General features: G+C 48.2%; 2 protein-coding genes across 7 annotated transcripts in view; one reads left to right on the plus strand and one right to left on the minus strand.

Moving 5' to 3' along the window:
* ACTR8 (actin related protein 8) overlaps positions 1–10,066 on the plus strand; it is a 27,613-nt gene extending 17,547 nt beyond the window's left edge. For 3 of the 5 annotated variants that reach the window (XR_011145485.1, XR_011145488.1, XR_011145487.1), the window contains exons 14-17: positions 1,479–1,681; positions 6,411–6,498; positions 6,941–7,344; positions 9,842–10,066. The gene's annotated coding sequence lies outside the window, so the exon portion shown is untranslated. Of the gene's footprint in view, positions 1–1,478; positions 1,782–6,410; positions 6,499–6,940; positions 7,345–9,841 lie in introns of those variants that run through there. The other 2 variants (XR_011145486.1, XM_068983056.1) reach the window with 2 other exon arrangements.
* On the minus strand, positions 806–16,405 carry IL17RB (interleukin 17 receptor B). 2 transcript variants are annotated; one of them, XM_068983057.1, is made up of 11 exons: positions 16,342–16,405; positions 14,586–14,610; positions 13,747–13,887; positions 11,890–12,017; positions 11,155–11,281; positions 9,286–9,333; positions 7,718–7,860; positions 7,270–7,335; positions 5,967–6,063; positions 4,764–4,862; positions 806–1,749 (listed from the first exon to the last, which is right to left on the minus strand). In XM_068983057.1, exons 1-11 carry the CDS (start codon positions 16,399–16,401, stop codon positions 1,190–1,192), a joined length of 1,494 nt encoding a protein of 497 aa, XP_068839158.1. In that variant the 5' UTR covers positions 16,402–16,405; the 3' UTR covers positions 806–1,189. The 2 variants fall into 2 exon arrangements, with proteins under 2 accessions (XP_068839158.1, XP_068839159.1); XM_068983058.1 differs by having other exon boundaries at positions 7,270–7,343; positions 7,717–7,860.
* Between the last annotated feature and the right edge of the window lie 559 nt (positions 16,406–16,964).

Below are 16,964 nucleotides of genomic sequence, written 5' to 3' on the forward strand. Positions count from 1 at the left end.
CTAATATAACCAACTTTTGGTGACTTCTGCATTAAGGAAAAGATGCTTTGAGAAAAGTAAAAAAATTTGGAAGACTTAAAATGCCACCCATCTCTATGTTCTGTAATGCCCAGGTAGATTCTGTTTTTCTTACTTAAGTAAAACAGTGTAATTAAACTCATTTATAAAAAATTAATTACTTCAGGAGGGCTAACTTAGGAATTATTTTTGTTTTGAACATGAAACGTTATGTAATAATCAATAAACTCTGAATTCTGACAGTTCTAATGGGTAACTTTGGGCAAAGGTAGACTTCAGCTCTGTAAGTGATATATTTTGTTGATGTTAAAAATCCCCTGCCCAAGAGTCAGGTAGGACATGAAGCTAGTTCATCTGGTTCAGAGGGAGGGTCCTATTAAAATACCAGGTATGGAAGTGTTTCCACACACAGTAGGGCATATGGTCAGTGAAGATCGGCACAGCCTGTTACTCCCTATGTTTGTTATAAAGATTTTTGTGTGTTATAGAGGGCTTTTCACCTAAGAAGTTATTGAACTAGTGAGGACTCTCAGCTTTGGCATTCGTTAATTAAACTTAGTTACAGAGCTAAACAGTTCTACCTGCTCTGCAGGGCATGCCCTATTCAGGACTGGATGTTCAGGTGGGAAATGCTTTATTACTGAGTATCACAGTGGTTATAATTTTACAGTATAAGTGTTCCTGATTTTTAGATAAGAAATTGAGCTTTATAGTTATAAATTTAGTTCCCGTTCTTTAATGCCACAGTCTTTAGTAATATTTATAACAATTTTATTGGTATAACATTTCATGAATAGATGAAGGTGTATGTATTCCTTTGTAAATTATCCTGTTGTAAATCCTCCCTATTCCTTTTGCTCAAGCAGATATACATATGCTTGACTCTTGAACAATGTAAGTCTGAACTGGGCAGATACACTTAACGTGCAGTTTTTTCAGTAAGTAATGCACTGCACATCTGCAGATGGTTGAACCATGGAAACAGATTGGACTGTGAAGTTCTCCCTGGATTTTCAGCTGCAGAGGGGTCAGCACCCTTGGGCTGTTCAAGGTTCACCTGTAATCCTCCCTGCAAGTAGCCTATATGGTAAACTTCAGATTCTCACAGACACTTTTTTCCCTGTGATTGGAGGGGTCAGAAGGCTTTAGGGTCTCCTGCTTCGTGGTTGGGCTACAGGGAGAGGCAGCTGTAGTGACGGGCGCGTGACCTTCTCCCCGCCGACACATGCTGCTTGGCATGGAGAAGCTCTGCACAGAAATCTGTAGCGTCCTTCGTGAGGCGGTACGTGGGGCAGACACTGAGCGCGCTGTAGCTGTCTTTGATGTCACCCTCTCTGAAGTAGACCACCACATACTTGCGCAGATGAGTCTGGCTTCTCAGATCACTGCAGAAGAGGTTAAAGGCGAGGTGGAACAGGTCTTGGGAGTTCTCACAGGGGCCGCCCTCCTTCTTGTCACAGGTACCATCACACATGGTGTTATCATTGGAAAGAAGGAAAATGACCTTGTCCGCTGCTTGCTTCTGAGTGGTGAGCCACTGCACGGGACCCATCTCGGCTATTTTCTTTTTCTGCCACTTTTCAAGGATGACTTCACTTCTGCAGCGGTTTTGAAGAAATTCAGTGAAGTAACAAACTGTGTGATGGAAGCATATTTCAGAAGGGTAAACCACAAGAACCTTAAGAGAGGGCAGTAGTGTGGTAGTTGAGAAGGAAGTCTTCTTGATCCTTTCTGTGGGGGAGAGAAGCATTATGTCATCTCTGCACAGCAAATAGCAGGCTTTCACATCAGTCGAAACCATGGCAGATAAATGACCCCTTGCTAGGGCACACTGGCTGAGCATCAGAGGTGTTACTACTGCCAGAGAGGAAAATATCCCTAAAGTTCCTTTCGTACAGATCACCTGAAATATACCAGTACTCAAACCTTGAAGATGCTGCAAAAGATTCATTTTCTAAGTCTCTGTCACTGAGTTAGTCCTCTTGATCAAGCCCATCCCTTTTCAGATAAATTCACAGAAACTATTTAGGTTCAAAGTACTCTGTTTCAGGTGGGTGGTTGTAACTGTAGGATTTTCAGTGCCAAACATAAAAAGGACAGCTGACCTCTGCCCTTTCACATCATGTTTTGAGTTGGGTCAACTCAGTAGTAGTTCCATCTTCTACCTGTAGATGGTAGGGTTTCTTCACAGTTACATAAGGTTAAGTGGTAGCTCATTTCAGCTGGAACTCAACTGGAATTCTGTCCTCTACATGCTACAGAATGGAAGCTAGGTGTGAAACTACTGTAATGAATAGATACAGGTCAAACAATTCCCATTAATACAAGTATTTCTAAGGTCAGAGTTCGATACAGCTTGCTTACCTAAGAAAGAACACGGGATTAATCTTGTTCTATCTGTAACATCACAAACAACTCAAAGGCTGCATTTCCATGTCTATGTGTGGAGGGGAGGGGAAAGCAGAGGTTATCAGTGGGCCTCCCCCTAGCAGTTTATCTTTATAAATACTGATACTCTGATTTCTCATTCAGGTGTTAAGTGTTTTGGGGTTGGCAAGATCCTTGTTCAGTCACTCAATCATGTCCAATTCTTTGCTACCCCCATGGACTGCAGCATGCCAGGCTTCCCTGCCGATAACCAACCTCTGGAGTTTGCTCAAACTCATGTCAATTGAGTCAGTGTTGCCATCCAACCATCTCATCCTCTGTCATCCCCTTCTCCTCCCGCCTTCAATCTTTCCCAGCATCAGGGTCTTTTCAAATGAGTCAGCTCTTCCCATCAGGTGGCCAAAGTATTGGAGCTTCAGCTTCAGCATCAGTCCTTCCAATGAATATTCAGGACTGATTTCCTTTAGGATGGACTGGTTGGATCTCCTTGCAGTCCAAGGGACTCTCAAGAGTCTTCTCCAACACCACAGTTCAAAAGCATCAATTCTTTGGTGCTTACCCTTCTTTATGGTCCAATTTTGACATCCTTACATGACTACTGGAAAAACCATAGCTTTGACTATACGTTTGTCCCAGCATCAGGGTCTTTTCAAATGAGTCAGCAAAGTTTGTCAGCAAAGTAATGTCTCTGCTTTTTGCATGGACGGAGGAGCCTGGTGGGCTGCAGTCCACGGGGTCTCAAAGAGTTGGACACGACTGAGCGACTTCACTTTCACTTTTCACTTTCATGCATTGGAGAAGGAAATGGCAACCCACTCCAGTGTTCTTGCCTGGAGAATCCCAGGGACGGGGGAGCCTGGTGGGCTGCCGTCTATGGGGTCGCACAGAGTCGGACATGACTGAAGCGACTTAACCAGCAGCAGGTTTGTTACTGCTTTTCTTCTAAGGAGCAAGCATCTTAATTTCATGGCCGCAGTCACCATCTGCATTTATTTTGGAGCCCAAGAAAAGAAAGTCTGTCACTGTTTCCATTGTTTCCCCATCTCTTTGCTATGAAGTGATGGGACCAGATGCCATGATCTTCATTTTTAAATGTTGAGTTTTAAGCCAGCTTTTTCGCTGTTCTCTTTCACTTTCATCAAGAAGCTCTTTAGTTCTTCACTTTCTGCCATAAGATGTTATCTGCATATCTGAGGTTATTGATATTTCTTCCAGTGATCTTGATTGCAGCTTGCACTCATCCAGCCTGGCATTTCACATGATGTACTCTGCATATAAGTTAAACAATCAGGGTGACAATATACAGCCTTGATGTACTCCTTTCCCAAATTGGAACCAGTCTGTTGTTCCATATCCAGTTCTAACTGTTGCTTCTTGACCTGCATACAGGTTTCACAGGAGGCAGGTATGGTCATCTGGTATTCCCATCTCTGTAAGAATTTTCCAGTTTGTTGTGATCCACAGAGTCAAAGGATTTAGCATAGTCAATGAAGCAGATGTTTTTTCTGGAATTCTCTTGCTTTTTCTGTGATCCAATGGATGTCAGCAATTTGATCTCTGGTTCCTCTGCCTTTTCTAAATCCACCTTGAACATCTGGAAGTTCTAGGTTCGTATACTGTTAAAGCCTCGCTAGGAGAACTTTGAGTATTACTTTGCTAGCATGTGAAATGAATACAGTTGTGCGGTAGTTTGAACATTCTTTGGCATTGCCCTTCTTTGGGATTGTAATGAAAACGGACCTTTTCCAGTCCTGTGGCCACTGCCGAGTTTTCCAAATTTGCTGGCATACTGAGTGCAGCACTTTCACAACATCATCTTTTAGGATTTGAAATAGCTTAGCTAGAATTGTGTGACCTCCACTAGCTTTGTTCGTTGTATGCTTCCTAAGGCCCACTTGACTTCACACTCCAAGATGTCTGGCTCTAGGTGAGTGATCACACCATTGTGGTTATCTGGGTCATGAAGATCTTTTTTGTATAGTTCTGTGTATTCTTGCCACAGTGTTTGTCTTATGCCTTTTGGAAGAATTTATTTTAAAAAGGCAGGAACTAGCATAGAGTAGCTGTTTCGAGTAAGGGGCAATTTGTTACTAGCTATCTTTGGACCATTTCAGTCTTTGTAGATGCTTCAGTGATTTAAAGAAAAAGGGTGACTTAAAAAGGTGAGTGCAGATCCTGAGTCCCAACCTTTGCTTTACCCTTGCAGGTATGATCAGTCTTTAGGAGAGCTCTAAGGTATTAAATAAATGTTGTCTAACTCTATTCTGATGCCAAAATGTGATTGCCTCTGGAGGAAGCGCCTTTAAAAGAAAAAAATCAGCGTCATTCTTTATAAAGAGCTGAATCGTAACCCTTACCGTGCCTCCAGATCAGATAGATGCCAGCCACCAGCACCCATGTGGCCACAAGGAGAGCGGACAGGAGGAGAGGCAGCCAGCCACCCAGCACACTTCTCTCTGGGGAGAACAGAACTCACTTATCTTTAGCAGCACACAACCAGATTTCTTTCTTATTTGAAGACTAAGATTTTTATTTGACACTTTGTAGACAAGTTTGGGTTCCTTCAAAGCCAACGGTCAGTAGATCTCTGCAGATCAGTATTTTTTTAATAGAGTGTCCAGGTCTTTCACTACATGCTCAAAAAGGAGAGGGGGCCCAAGAGTTTAGGAGTGGTCCTTCAAAAGCACTTTGGCCTTTTACTCCACATTTTCACTGTGGTAACCAGAGTTTACATTCAGTTTTGTTTTTGTTTTTTTTTTTGTACTTTGATGAATTAATGTTATTCCGGGTGCAGTTACTTCATATAATGCATAGAGGGCATCTATAAAGGCTGTTCTGTCAGACTGACAAATGTGAGGGTAATGCCACCCGGTCACAGGAATGCTGAGAGTCAGTTAAGCTCCAGCGTGTGAAAGTGCTCAGGAATCCGTCGGCACTGTGCCCACACAGCAGGATTGTCAGGAGGCTGGGTTTCTAAAAACAGCACCTTCCAACTTTTGACCCTATGCCGGGCTAGTTCCGGAAGCATTTAATTTGAAAGAACTAACATCATTAAATCCAGAGAGACATTCTCCAGAACAGGCTGCTCTCAGGCACCAACAAGGTATGTCTCTCGGTGCCACTATTCCTAATTTGTTATCCAAATGTCTGTGTGGCCGTGTCGAGTTACAGTAACAGCTGGCCCTGGGCCACTGAGACAGATAAGAAAGTCAAAACACAATGAAATGCATGTTCCTTCATACACTCAGTCCTTTTACCCCCCTGACGTTTTTCAGCAGACCCTTGGAGCATTCTGAACATCTATTTTGCACCACTGATTTTTTTTTCTTTCCCTTCTTCTGTGTGTCCTGCTTGGTCAGGATCTTGATCTCATAAATGAAGCCTCATTCCTATTCATATTGTAGCTGTTGGGCACAGAACTGCTGTCTTCCCTGCACCCTGTTCAGCACTCACAGGCTGGGACCCTCTCTCACTCTCCCACTACACCCCCAGCCTGTTGCATTCTGAATGGGGTAGGGTTGGGGTCCTTCCTGTCCTGGGGCTCTGTGCTGGGCACCTACCATGATCCTGAGGAGAGACTCCCGTTTGTGGGCACCGCACCACGGTTGCTCTTTGTCGGATGCAGTCGTTGCCACAGGTATGGAAATACGGAGTCAGCTAAGGAGAAGCAAGGGGCTTAGCATTATTCCTACCTTTCACCAGAACTTCTCATCCCTTTTACGCTAGCGTCAACCCCTCTCTGGCATTGTAGTAAGGTGTTTTTTTTTTTCCCTTGGTCATACTTCTGTTATAAAGCCCTAAAATCCAGACCAGTGACCCAAGACCAGACACCTTCTACAACTCCTGGGTTGTGGATCTAAACTTTGTACATGTTGCCAAGAGGTTTTGCATGCTTAGTTGTGTCCGACTGCAACCCCATGAACTGTATGTAGCCCACCAAGCTTCTCTATCCATGGGATTTCCCCGGCAAGAATACTGGAGTGGGTTGCTGCTTCCTTCTCCAGGGAATCTTCCCGACTCGATCAAGCCCGCATCTCTTGCATTGGCAGGCGAATTCTTTACCACTGAGCCACATGGGAGGCCCACTAAGAGGTTAGTTTCCTTATCTAAAAGGGTTAGGTCGCATCCTAATAGATAAATATGTCCTCAAAAAATAGGGCAGTGGGACGCCTCTTGACCAACTCAGCACTTTTAAGTCCGTTGGGACTAGGAGAGTCTGGTTCCTTGGAAAAGGGGTGCAGTTCTAACATGCTAATGGGTATCTGCTCCCCTGGGCATGTCTGAGTGCTGCCTTTATGTCCCAGGAATGAAGAACAAAAGAGTCTTGTATCTTGGGTGTGGCTCTGTTCCAGTGGGACCCTCAGTAATATGAACTCGGAGCGGAAAGAGCCCTGAGAGCCTCTGCTGGCCTGACTTCCGTTCTCCAGCGGACTAATCATGGGCCCCGAGAGGACAGAATTGCCCTTCAAAGTTCATAAACCGATCAGGAACCCAAACCTTCTAAATTCAAATCCTTTTTTACTTCATTTTGCAGTGGAAATGGAGGCTTGGGATAACAAAATGGTATTCCTGTCTCAGAATTCCTTTGTGGCTCTGTGACAGCAAATGGGAATAAAAGCACATTGGAAAGTCAGCAGCCATTCACAGAAGCCAAAGGGACCGTGACAATAAGTTCACCTTCCTGACCTCATGGATTCCCCATCAACATCACATAATGCCAGAGAGGCTGCTGGCAGAAGCAAGCCGAGGGGAGAACGCATCTGCTCCAGCCAGAACGGACCGCTCAAAAGCAGCGAGTGGCAGTGCAGTGGGTCTTCACTGAGCCCCGTTCTGTGCCCCTCAGAGCATCTTGTTCAGCTTTACCTGGACCACAGCACCTTCACTTTCCCCAGTCACGTGGACCACCACGGAAGTTCGAGTTAGTTCCTTCTGGTGCAGGTGAGTGAGACAAAATCAAGAATTAGGAGCATAGGAGGGAGTAGGTTAAAGACTGCCAGTGAACCCACTGCTTTTCCCAAACTGACTGGAGCTCGTTCATTTGCGTGAGTCAGATTCACCCTGTACTTCTGAGACCTCTACCTTTGGTGGGTTTTAGATTCGCAGGGATGTTTCCAGAGATGCCCCCAGGGGGCTTGGTTTGTTTTTGTTTGTTTGTTTAATTAATCAAAATAGCCCAGCACATTTGTACAGCAATCAGTCCTGCCTGTTGCTCTCTCAGAAGAGTCTGTCCAGGGAAGTTCTCCAACAAGGGAAGGAGAGCTGGAGGTGGGGGACAGGACTGGTGTTGAGGACATGAAGGGGAAGAAAGTACCTCTGACACATAGGAAGTCCCAATCACGGAGGTATTTTGGATGAGCGCCATGTATCTGTCTCCAAGGGGACTGGTGGTAAAATTCACTTCCACCGTGTTCGCGCTCTTCTTGCAAGCGGTGATGTTTGGCTTCCACAGGCTTCCTGTGAGTCAGGAGAATCACAAGGATGGAGCGGCACACTGAGCCCTAGTTAAGTTCCCAGAAGGGCTTGACCAAAACAGATGTCTGTTCTGAGGCACACCTCCATGAGATACAAACTACTGCACAGCATGTCTTATTTATCATCTCAGAGTAGCCTGCTGCCCAGGAAGGTTTAGTGACCCCACGTCACTGCTTTGCTGAAAACAGCTTCCCTGGGCTGCAGGTGATGGGAGGCACAGGCCAGGTTCTACCACTCTCTTCTACTCTCGGTATCCATTTGGAGTGAAGGGCTAGGGGTCAGGATTTCCCCTTTCCAGGATGGGGAGCAAGAGCCACAGCTTAGGAGACGTGCCTGAGTTTATAGAGCGAGGGAATTCAGCTAGAGCTAGAATACTCTGGATTCCAGAACTCCATCCATCAGCCTGCTCTGCCCCAGCTTAACTGAATGTCAGGAAATAAGGAAGTGCCTCATGGCTTAAAAGAACACCCTGACAGGTCTACTCTGTGAGAAAAGCCCGTTGTTTCAGTCATGTGCCTTGCAAATTGGCGCTTGGTTCATTTCCAGGAACATGACACAGAAGAGCATGCATTATTTTCCCCACCCAGGAGGCCGTTTAAAGCCCTCACTCCAACTGTCTTTAGGAGTTGGGTCCTAGGACCGATTCAAGGCCCTCGGGCCCCCCTACACCCCCATGGGTCCCCCGCTCCAGATGCTCCCAGCAGGAGGCCACAAGGAGGCACAAAGCTCCAAGTCCACCTTCAGCAGGAGACACGTGCTATGTCTGCTGGGGTTCACAAGGACGCCTGTGGGGTGGGGGTGCCTTAAAGACAGGGACTGGTCCCCCCAAACCATTAGCCTCAGTAGCACCCTAAGACTGTCATTACCCAGAAATGCACAGAAACCCTTGTAAACACCTTGGAAATTGGAGGGTTGGGACTGATTAACCTGAAGGGGCTTATTTCAAAAATCAGTGGGTAGGGGCAGTTTCTAACAGTCTCCCTGTGAGATGTGACCCCTGTGAGGTCACGGGTTGGGAGCATGCTTCGAGGTCATTATTTTAGCTAATGCTGCCACCTTGAATGTTTGCAAATCCAGGTAGGTCCCTGTGGCCACAGCTCAGTGGTGCTGGTGTTTGAGCGGGCAGAAGACTTTAATAATAGAGTCCCATCCAGGCAGAGAGGGCCTTTGTTTGGCGCTAAAATGTTAGTTTAATCAAGGGAATGGGGTGTTTTTCCTGTGACTTGCTCGCCGCATAAACCTACCAAGAGTTTGTCAGGTTGGGGATCAGCCTTCACTGAGCAGTTTGGCTATGTAACAGCCCTACTCGAGGCCTCAGTTCCTTCATCGTAAAAAGTCTGATTGAGCTGTGCTGGCTCAAGGTATGGATTTCTTCTCATAACAAAAGCAAATGCTAAATTTACTTACCTGCCTCGATGCATTTTTTTTTATATTTCATTAAGTGGTCCAGGCACCCTGGAAATTTGAAAGTTTTCACATTTTAGAAAAAAGTAAGCCTGCTCCACCGCAGTGCCAACAAGTGTGCACACAACACATGCTTACCACACCTGTAATGAATTGCCAGAACATTTCAGATATGAGGTCAGATAGCAGATGTAAATAAGATGCTAACATACTATTAAACAGAAGATTATCGACCTGCGAAGTGATAACCAGAATCTAATTTGAATACAGCCTTTATCAGAATGGTATCTGTGATCCCCAAGAGAAGACCTCGAAACCAGCCATTCTTGAAAAACGCGGTTAAGTATTACGTGTAGCTACTGCCCCTTCCAAGAGGTGGAGCTTAATCCTGCTCTGTACCCCTCCGCCCCAGGGTGGGATAGACTTAGTGATTTGTTTCCAAAAACTAGAGTTGGGGAAGGGAAAGATACTAGATTACACAGAGAAACGTGGCAAGATAACCACTTAACAAAGGTGAGCATCACCTGTGACGCCCTGTGCACGTCACCCACGCCAACAGGTGCCACAAGAAGAGTGCTTCGCCTGTGTAGAACTCTCATCAAACTCCGACATCCCCAGGCTGATCATGAGACAGACCCCTGACAAACCCAGACTCGGGGAGCATCCTGCAGGAAGCACGGCCGTCACTCCTCAAGACTCACGGTCGTGAAACGGAAACACAGGCTGTCACAGACCAGATGAGATGAAGGAGACACTGGGGACTACATGCCACTGGGACGGAAAGATGATATTAGTGGAGAAGCAGATGAGATCCAAATAAAGTCTGGACTTTAGTTCATAGAAATACCAGTGCTGGACTCTCAGTTTAGACTAATAGATTGTGGTAACGTAGGATGTTAAAGGTAAAAGAAACTGGGTGAGCATTATATGGGAACTCTTTGTACTAGCTTTGCAACTTTTCTATAAAAGTATTCCAAATGTTTTTAAAATGAGATTTGGTCTCACCAAGAAACCTGGGAACTGCTGTGTAGTAAATGATGTGATGCTGAGAATACACTAGACCAGAACCAAGGAATGCAAACAGATCGGAAATTGCCCCCATTTGGCTTCAGTGCCACAGCTGGCACAGGGACAGGCGTGGGGACAGAACAGATGACCCAGCCCGAGCCAGAGTGATGTGGGAGCTGCTGGGACCAGGCACCATGCTGGGCCCTCCTCACCAGAGACCCCGTCTCATCCTCACACTGACCCCGTGTGTGATCGTGCAGGCGTGACACCAGAGGGCTGAGTGTGTGTCAGAGCAAAGGAAAGAACCAGCGCTCACCTCAGTGCCACTGGCCTCTCCTCCCGGCTCAGGGGGCAGACCCACTGGAGTCTGTACATCCTCAGAGACCAGCCACACATGGTCAGACTACACTTCCTGCCCAGAAGCTGAGACTGGAACACGTGTTTTGCGTTGATCGCAGAGAATGGCAAATGTGCATCAGTCAGGGAGGACCAGAGTTTGACCGGCAGCTTCGCTTCGCTGTGTGTGTAACCAGGGCAACTTTCTTAAGCTGCCAGTTTCTTTTATCTGTAAATCAGGGCTGTCCCAACCATGGGGTTTTTGGCAGCCCAGGTGAGACAGTGGGTGTCAAGGGCTCAGTCAGTGCCCGAGGCACAGGAATGGGCTCTCCCCTCCGCTTCACCCAACTCAGTCCTCTCCTTGTGAGTGAGATGCGGTTGCTGTTGTGTCCCTGGTACTCACGAGGAAACCGAGACTCAGCGAGGCCAAGCATCTCATCCAGGGGTCCTGGCCTCTCTCTACCAAACCACACACCAGATCAGGTGTCCCGGCGAGACAGAGAATAAGACAGGAGTGAGGATGTATACCTGGGGAGGTGAAGTTCACAGCCATGGAGGGGCCGTCCTCATTCATATTTGCATTGGGGATGTTATGGGCGCCAATGAAATAGACTGTGTTCAGCTCGACAGGAAAACCAATGTAGGAAAACGACCACTGCAAAGCAAAGCGGGAACCCTTGAATTGCCACGTCCTTTTCATTTATAATTTCATTCCTTAACCCACTGCTAAAACTTACGTCTCTAGCCAATGTCTACTAAGGAAATTGACCCTACACAGTTTGCCACTGTAATCGACAGAATCAGAGAAGTATAAAATTCTAGACCCAGGATATAATTTAGGGTCAGTTTCCCTCACTTGGGCTCCCCTGCTGGCTCAAATGGTAAAGAATTTGCCCACAATGTGGGAGACCTGGGTTCAATCCCTGGGTCAGGAAGATCCCCTAGAAAAGGGAATGGCAACCCACTCCAGTATTCTTGCCTTGAGAATTCCATAAACAGAGGAGCCTGGCGGGCTACCGTCCATAGAGTCGCAGAGTTGGACACGACTGAGCGACTAACACTTCCCTCACTTTGCTGATGGGGAAATTGAGGCCCAGGGATGCTGACTTGACACAGCAGAGAAATGGCTCCAAGTGGGATTTGAACCCAGACATCCAGGTTCCAGGTTGTAGCTGTCAGCAGCCTGTATGTGAATACAAATCCACACCCCCAACAAAGGGCCCAGATTAGTGACAGCCCTCCCAAGTGTCTCCAAGTGCTTACTTTGCCACCAGAGGGTCTGGTCTGAGTGTGGAACGCCTGGGTGTAATTGCACCTGACGCAGCTGCGGGACTGGAAGTGGCTTTTGCCCGTCACACAGATCTTGGTGGCCTTCAACAAGCGGATGCTGGCTGCCAAGGCAGGTAAGAGGGCAGTTGTGGGTTTAGTGCTTCCTCTGTAGCTGATTTGAAGCTAGACAGCCTGCCTGCCTTCACATTCACTGTGGCCCTCAGAGGTAGGCACTATGATTGTCCCCGGTGTACAGAAGGGGTGAGCGAGGCTTAGGGAATTTCAGGGAGCTGTGCCATAGCTTAGAGAGTTCATCAGCGACAATATGGATTCAGATTCCAAAGCCTTTCCTCCTCATAGGTGAGCCTGAGTTTCACAGGCACCTGCAAAGAGGAGGCTACCTTTACACTGCCCTGGACTCTTGTAAGAGGAACAGGCATGCTGTGTGGAGCAGAGGCCTCTCAGAGTGTCCTCAGCAGCCAAACCTGTTCTGTCTGTACCTTTATCCATGCTGATCCTTCTCCCTGCAATGCCTTTCCCTCCTGTTCTTCGTCTTGCCAATTCTTTCTCCTTCCAAGGCCCAACTCATGCACCACCATCTACAATGATAGCTAACAAACACAGGAGCTCACTCCGTGCCAGGGATGAAGCCAAATGCCATCTAATTTAATGTGGTCTCACCTGGGCCCGCTCCTCCTCCTCCTCTCCCCTCAACCCCCCCAAAGATGAAGTACATGTCCCTCCAGGATTCCCCTGACAGTCTGTCTGCCTCCCCCTGGCCCCTGAGAACCTGACTGAGCAGGAACTGGAGCTCACACACTTCTCCGTGCTTGGCACTCCCAGGTTATGACCATATGGAATTTAGCTGAATTTAGTGAGGGGACTCTACAGACATGGGCTTTAGGCCCCCAGTCTTGGTTCATCCAAAGTGCCTCAGAGAAATGCTAGGACTTCCATGATGTCCTTTGGGAGATGGAAAAGTGATCTACCCAAGAGAATGTTTTCCTAAACCTGCAAGATCATCTCTGGCCTTATCCCGTTTCCTTCCATGAAGAGCAGCGTATCATATAGAAAAACACCAACACCAGCACACCATCTGATGAGTTTTCACACTTGTGCAGCCAGTACCCAGGTCAAGGAACACCCCAGGAGGGCCCCTCAGGCCTCCTTTCAGTCACTCCCCACCAAGAATGGGCTTCTCTGGTGGTTCAGATGGTAAAGAATCTACCTGCAATGTAGGAGACCTGGGTTCAATCCCTGGGTTTGGAAGATCCCCTGGAGAAGGGAATGGCTACTCATTCCAGTATTCTTGCCTGAGAATCCCATGGACAGAGTAGCCTGGCAGGCTACAGTGAGTGCATAGGGTCATAAATAATCAGACGTAACTGAGCAACTTTTACCCAAGAATAGCCATTGTCCTGACTGCTAACTACATAGAGTAGTTTTGGCTGTTTTGCACTTTGTTAATGGAATCATCTGGTGGGTAGGACCGCAGGCCTGCGTGCAGAGGTGAAAGGATGAACTCCTGAATCTGGCTGCTTTTGTTTGTGAGATTCATCCACACATAGCCAGAAATCGTTCATGCTAATTGATATACTGGATTCCGTTTGTGAATCTAAGTCTACTGTCAGGCCTTGAAGAAGTTTTATTTTTGGCTGTTTTGAATACTGCTCCTATGAGCATTCTAGTCTGTGGGTTTGGTGTATGTATGGCACGTATCTGGTGTATCTGTGGCATGCGTGTATGTGTTCTGTTGGGTACATGCTGGGAAGGGAAGTCATGGGTTGTAGAGTCTGCCCATTTCTGCTTTAGTAGACATGTCAGGCTTTACATTGATTGATGCAAACTTACCATCTGCCCGGAGTATCCAGCTTATGTTCATCAAAATTGAAGAGTCCTCCAGGTCAGCACTGCTTTTAATAGGTTCCACTTGGAGGTCCCTCAGGTCTCCTGGGGTCAGGGTGTGTCGGACCATCCACTCTGGAGACGGTCCTGGGAGAAGGTGAAACTGCCCATGACACCCCTTCCCCAGCCCAGTCCAATGCCACTTGCTCTGCATGACCCACTGTGACCACCCCTCACTCACAACTCATCTCCTCTTTCAGCTAAGGCAGGCCAGACATTTCTCAGTGCTGGCTGATGTGCAGCCAAGGTGATGCTGAACCTCCTGGGCCCAACCTACAGGGCACATGTGCCCACTCTGGGTCCCTTCATACATATGTATATATCTAATTTATTTGACATGTTTGTTAGGATTGCTTCTGCCTACCCCACACCTCAGCCTGGACTCCAGCCAGTTTACCCCCATGACTCCCCCTTCTACCCTAGTCTCTGCCAGTACCATCTTTCTTCCAGCTCACTCTGTCCATCCACATTTCTTGGGCAGAAACACACCCATTCTTTAAATGCTGCCATCTCCAACACTCCTTTAAAACATTTGCTTCCTGTTCCCAAGTGCAAATGGCGTCCCTCCCATGGCACTTGATCTCCTGTGCCTCTTTCCAGCCAGGAGGCCAGCCCACCCGAAACCCTGGGAGCTCTGCCTTGGGCAGATGGAGGCTTCACCCGCATCAGCTAACAAAGCAGAGGTTCACCCTGCGCCTGGACTTCGATGACCCACTGCCAGGATTCACGTCCCCTGAAAGTCCAACTGTACTTCTGACGTAAAGCCCTGTTTCTAGTGCACCTACCGGGTTCAGAGCCACACTGAATTGTCTGCAAGAGAGAAAGAAACCGAGTGCCATGTTGAATACCAGCAAACCACAAGCCTTCATTTGCCAAATTAGACAAAACACCATCTTTTCCCTTAAATGCGTATACAAGTGATGCATGTTCAAAGAAAAGCTGAGCTGGTCCCACTTCACAGTTTGGGAGACATTAAGCAGCCCTATGATAGGCTATGATGGGCCATAGATTAACTACCATTAACTTGAACCTCAAGCCTGGCCATCATCTCCCTTAAAGATCAAAGGTGGGTTTACAGCCCTCTCTGCAGCTCAGCCTTCCCTGCCACAAGCAGTGGATAACTCTGGACCATCACAGAGGCCCCTTCACACTAACTGTAGCCTTCTAGGACAGTCTAGAATATTTATTGAGTTTCCCCAGGTTAAAGATAGGCTGTGCCAAGAAGAGCAGAAGAATGGAGTCCATGGTACCTTTCCGAGGTTCTTTAAAAAAAATTTCCCCTTCTGATATAAAAGGACTCACTTGAACTATTTACCAAATCATAAAGGAACTATGATTTCATCATGTTATCTTTTAAAAAGAACTTGTAAAAATAAATAATATCATCAGTATCTAAGAAAGGCCAATATTAAATCCTTTGGATTAACTGCTCATGTCTTTTTATAAGAAAAAGTAATTAGTCCTTTGGTTTGGGAATAAAATTCAGGACCTAAAAGGAAGCAGCAAGTTCCTGTGACACGTGACACAGCATGGGTAAGTCCACCAGCTCCGGAATTTGAGCCCTCACAGCCTCAACATTTCTCAACACCATGAAGACAGAAGGCAAGACTTGTTGATTTGAGTAATATGAGTGGGGTGGAACTGTCGATCATCTTTGTCTTTTTAAAGCTGAACTGCAAGGGATGTCACCAGACAGTTTTTTAAACAAATAAACCACCTTGGTGATACTGGGAGCTAAGTTCTTGTCAAGGGGCTGCTGAGACAAATTTTAGGAAGAAGCAAAGCCACAGCGCTAAGCTTTGTACAGAGTTCAAGCTACAGGCCTAGTAGCAGGTACTGCAAAAGCAATGAATTCTTCCTCTAGGGGAAAGGAAGGGGTGCGGTGGAGTGAGGGGGTGGGCTCTGAACTGAGACAGGACAAGGAGAGGAGCTGAAGACATCAAGGCAGGGTATGTCTTTCCATCAGCAAATGACACCACGCTTTTATGCTACGGCTATGCTTAAGGGCAGCAATATAGCTTCAAACGCAATTTTGCAAATGAGGTTTTGTTTGAAGACCCAGAAGAGTCCCTCAATCCTTTAAGGCAGGAGAAGAAGGGAAAGCTGCAGAGTTCAGGTGCTTAGCTCTGGGGACAAGGGCCCCAGTACAGCAAAAAGAACACGGTGAAAAAGGCGACTGGAATGTAGAAGCAGCTCTTGCGACCCCAGGCAATAACAATAGTGAACGCCTACTATGTGCTAGGCTCTTTGCTGCTATCTTACGGGCCCGGTAGCTGTCCTTCACTAAATCCTGGTGAGTGAGGTATATGGCCCTTCAGTTAGACAAATGAGGACACAAGGCTCATTGAGCGTAAACGGCTGGATCAAGAACGCATGGTGGCATCCGAACCCGTCCGATACCCTCGCCCCAGACTTAAGCAGTCCGACGCCCGATCCCTGCTTCAGATGGCCCTCTGCGAATGCCTCGGAGGAGCATGAGCTGATGGGTCCGGGTTTGAGGGACCGGAACGCGGGAGAAGGGAGCTTACTGGGGGTGCTTACCGGCTCCGGAGGCACGGCCCCCCAGCACAGCGCGGCCAGGCTCAGCAGTACTAGCAACATCGCGGGGCCACCGCCCGCCACAGCGCGGGGTCCGGATCGGCTTCGGGCCGCGCGCTCTTATTCAGGCGCCCGGGGCCACACCTCTGGGCTCCGCCTCCCCCAGCACCGCCCGGGTAGAGGCGGCCCTCTGGCGCCCTCCCACGGTGGGGAATGTAGTGCCCGGCCTGCAGGGGTCGCGCGGGATGGATGCCGGGGTCCGCGCGTCTCCCGGGCAGCCACGCACGCGCCGGCCCAGCGCACCGGTGCGTGCGGTGAGCCGGGTGCGCGAGTGCGCGCACGGCCCGCCAGCCCCAGCCGGCAGGCCCGCCTCGCTGCTGGGGGCAGGTTGGGTCCGAGACGCCCGCGGTGCCCCTCCTGGCCGCGCGGAGCGCCGGCGCTGCCGGTTAAAGTGTAGCGGGGCTGGGCCGGGCCGCCGGCGCCAGCTCCTCCGACTCCGCCGCCGACCGTCCCGGCACTCAGACCGACCTGCCCACGGTGAGTAGCGGGGAGGCCGTGGCCGCACTCCGGAGCCCGCGGCCGGGTCGGGCCGGGAGGTCGGGTGGGTCTGGAGATCCCAGGCTGGA

This window comes from Capricornis sumatraensis, chromosome 10 (genome assembly GCF_032405125.1).
Source record: "Capricornis sumatraensis isolate serow.1 chromosome 10, serow.2, whole genome shotgun sequence".
Taxonomy (NCBI): domain Eukaryota; kingdom Metazoa; phylum Chordata; class Mammalia; order Artiodactyla; family Bovidae; genus Capricornis; species Capricornis sumatraensis.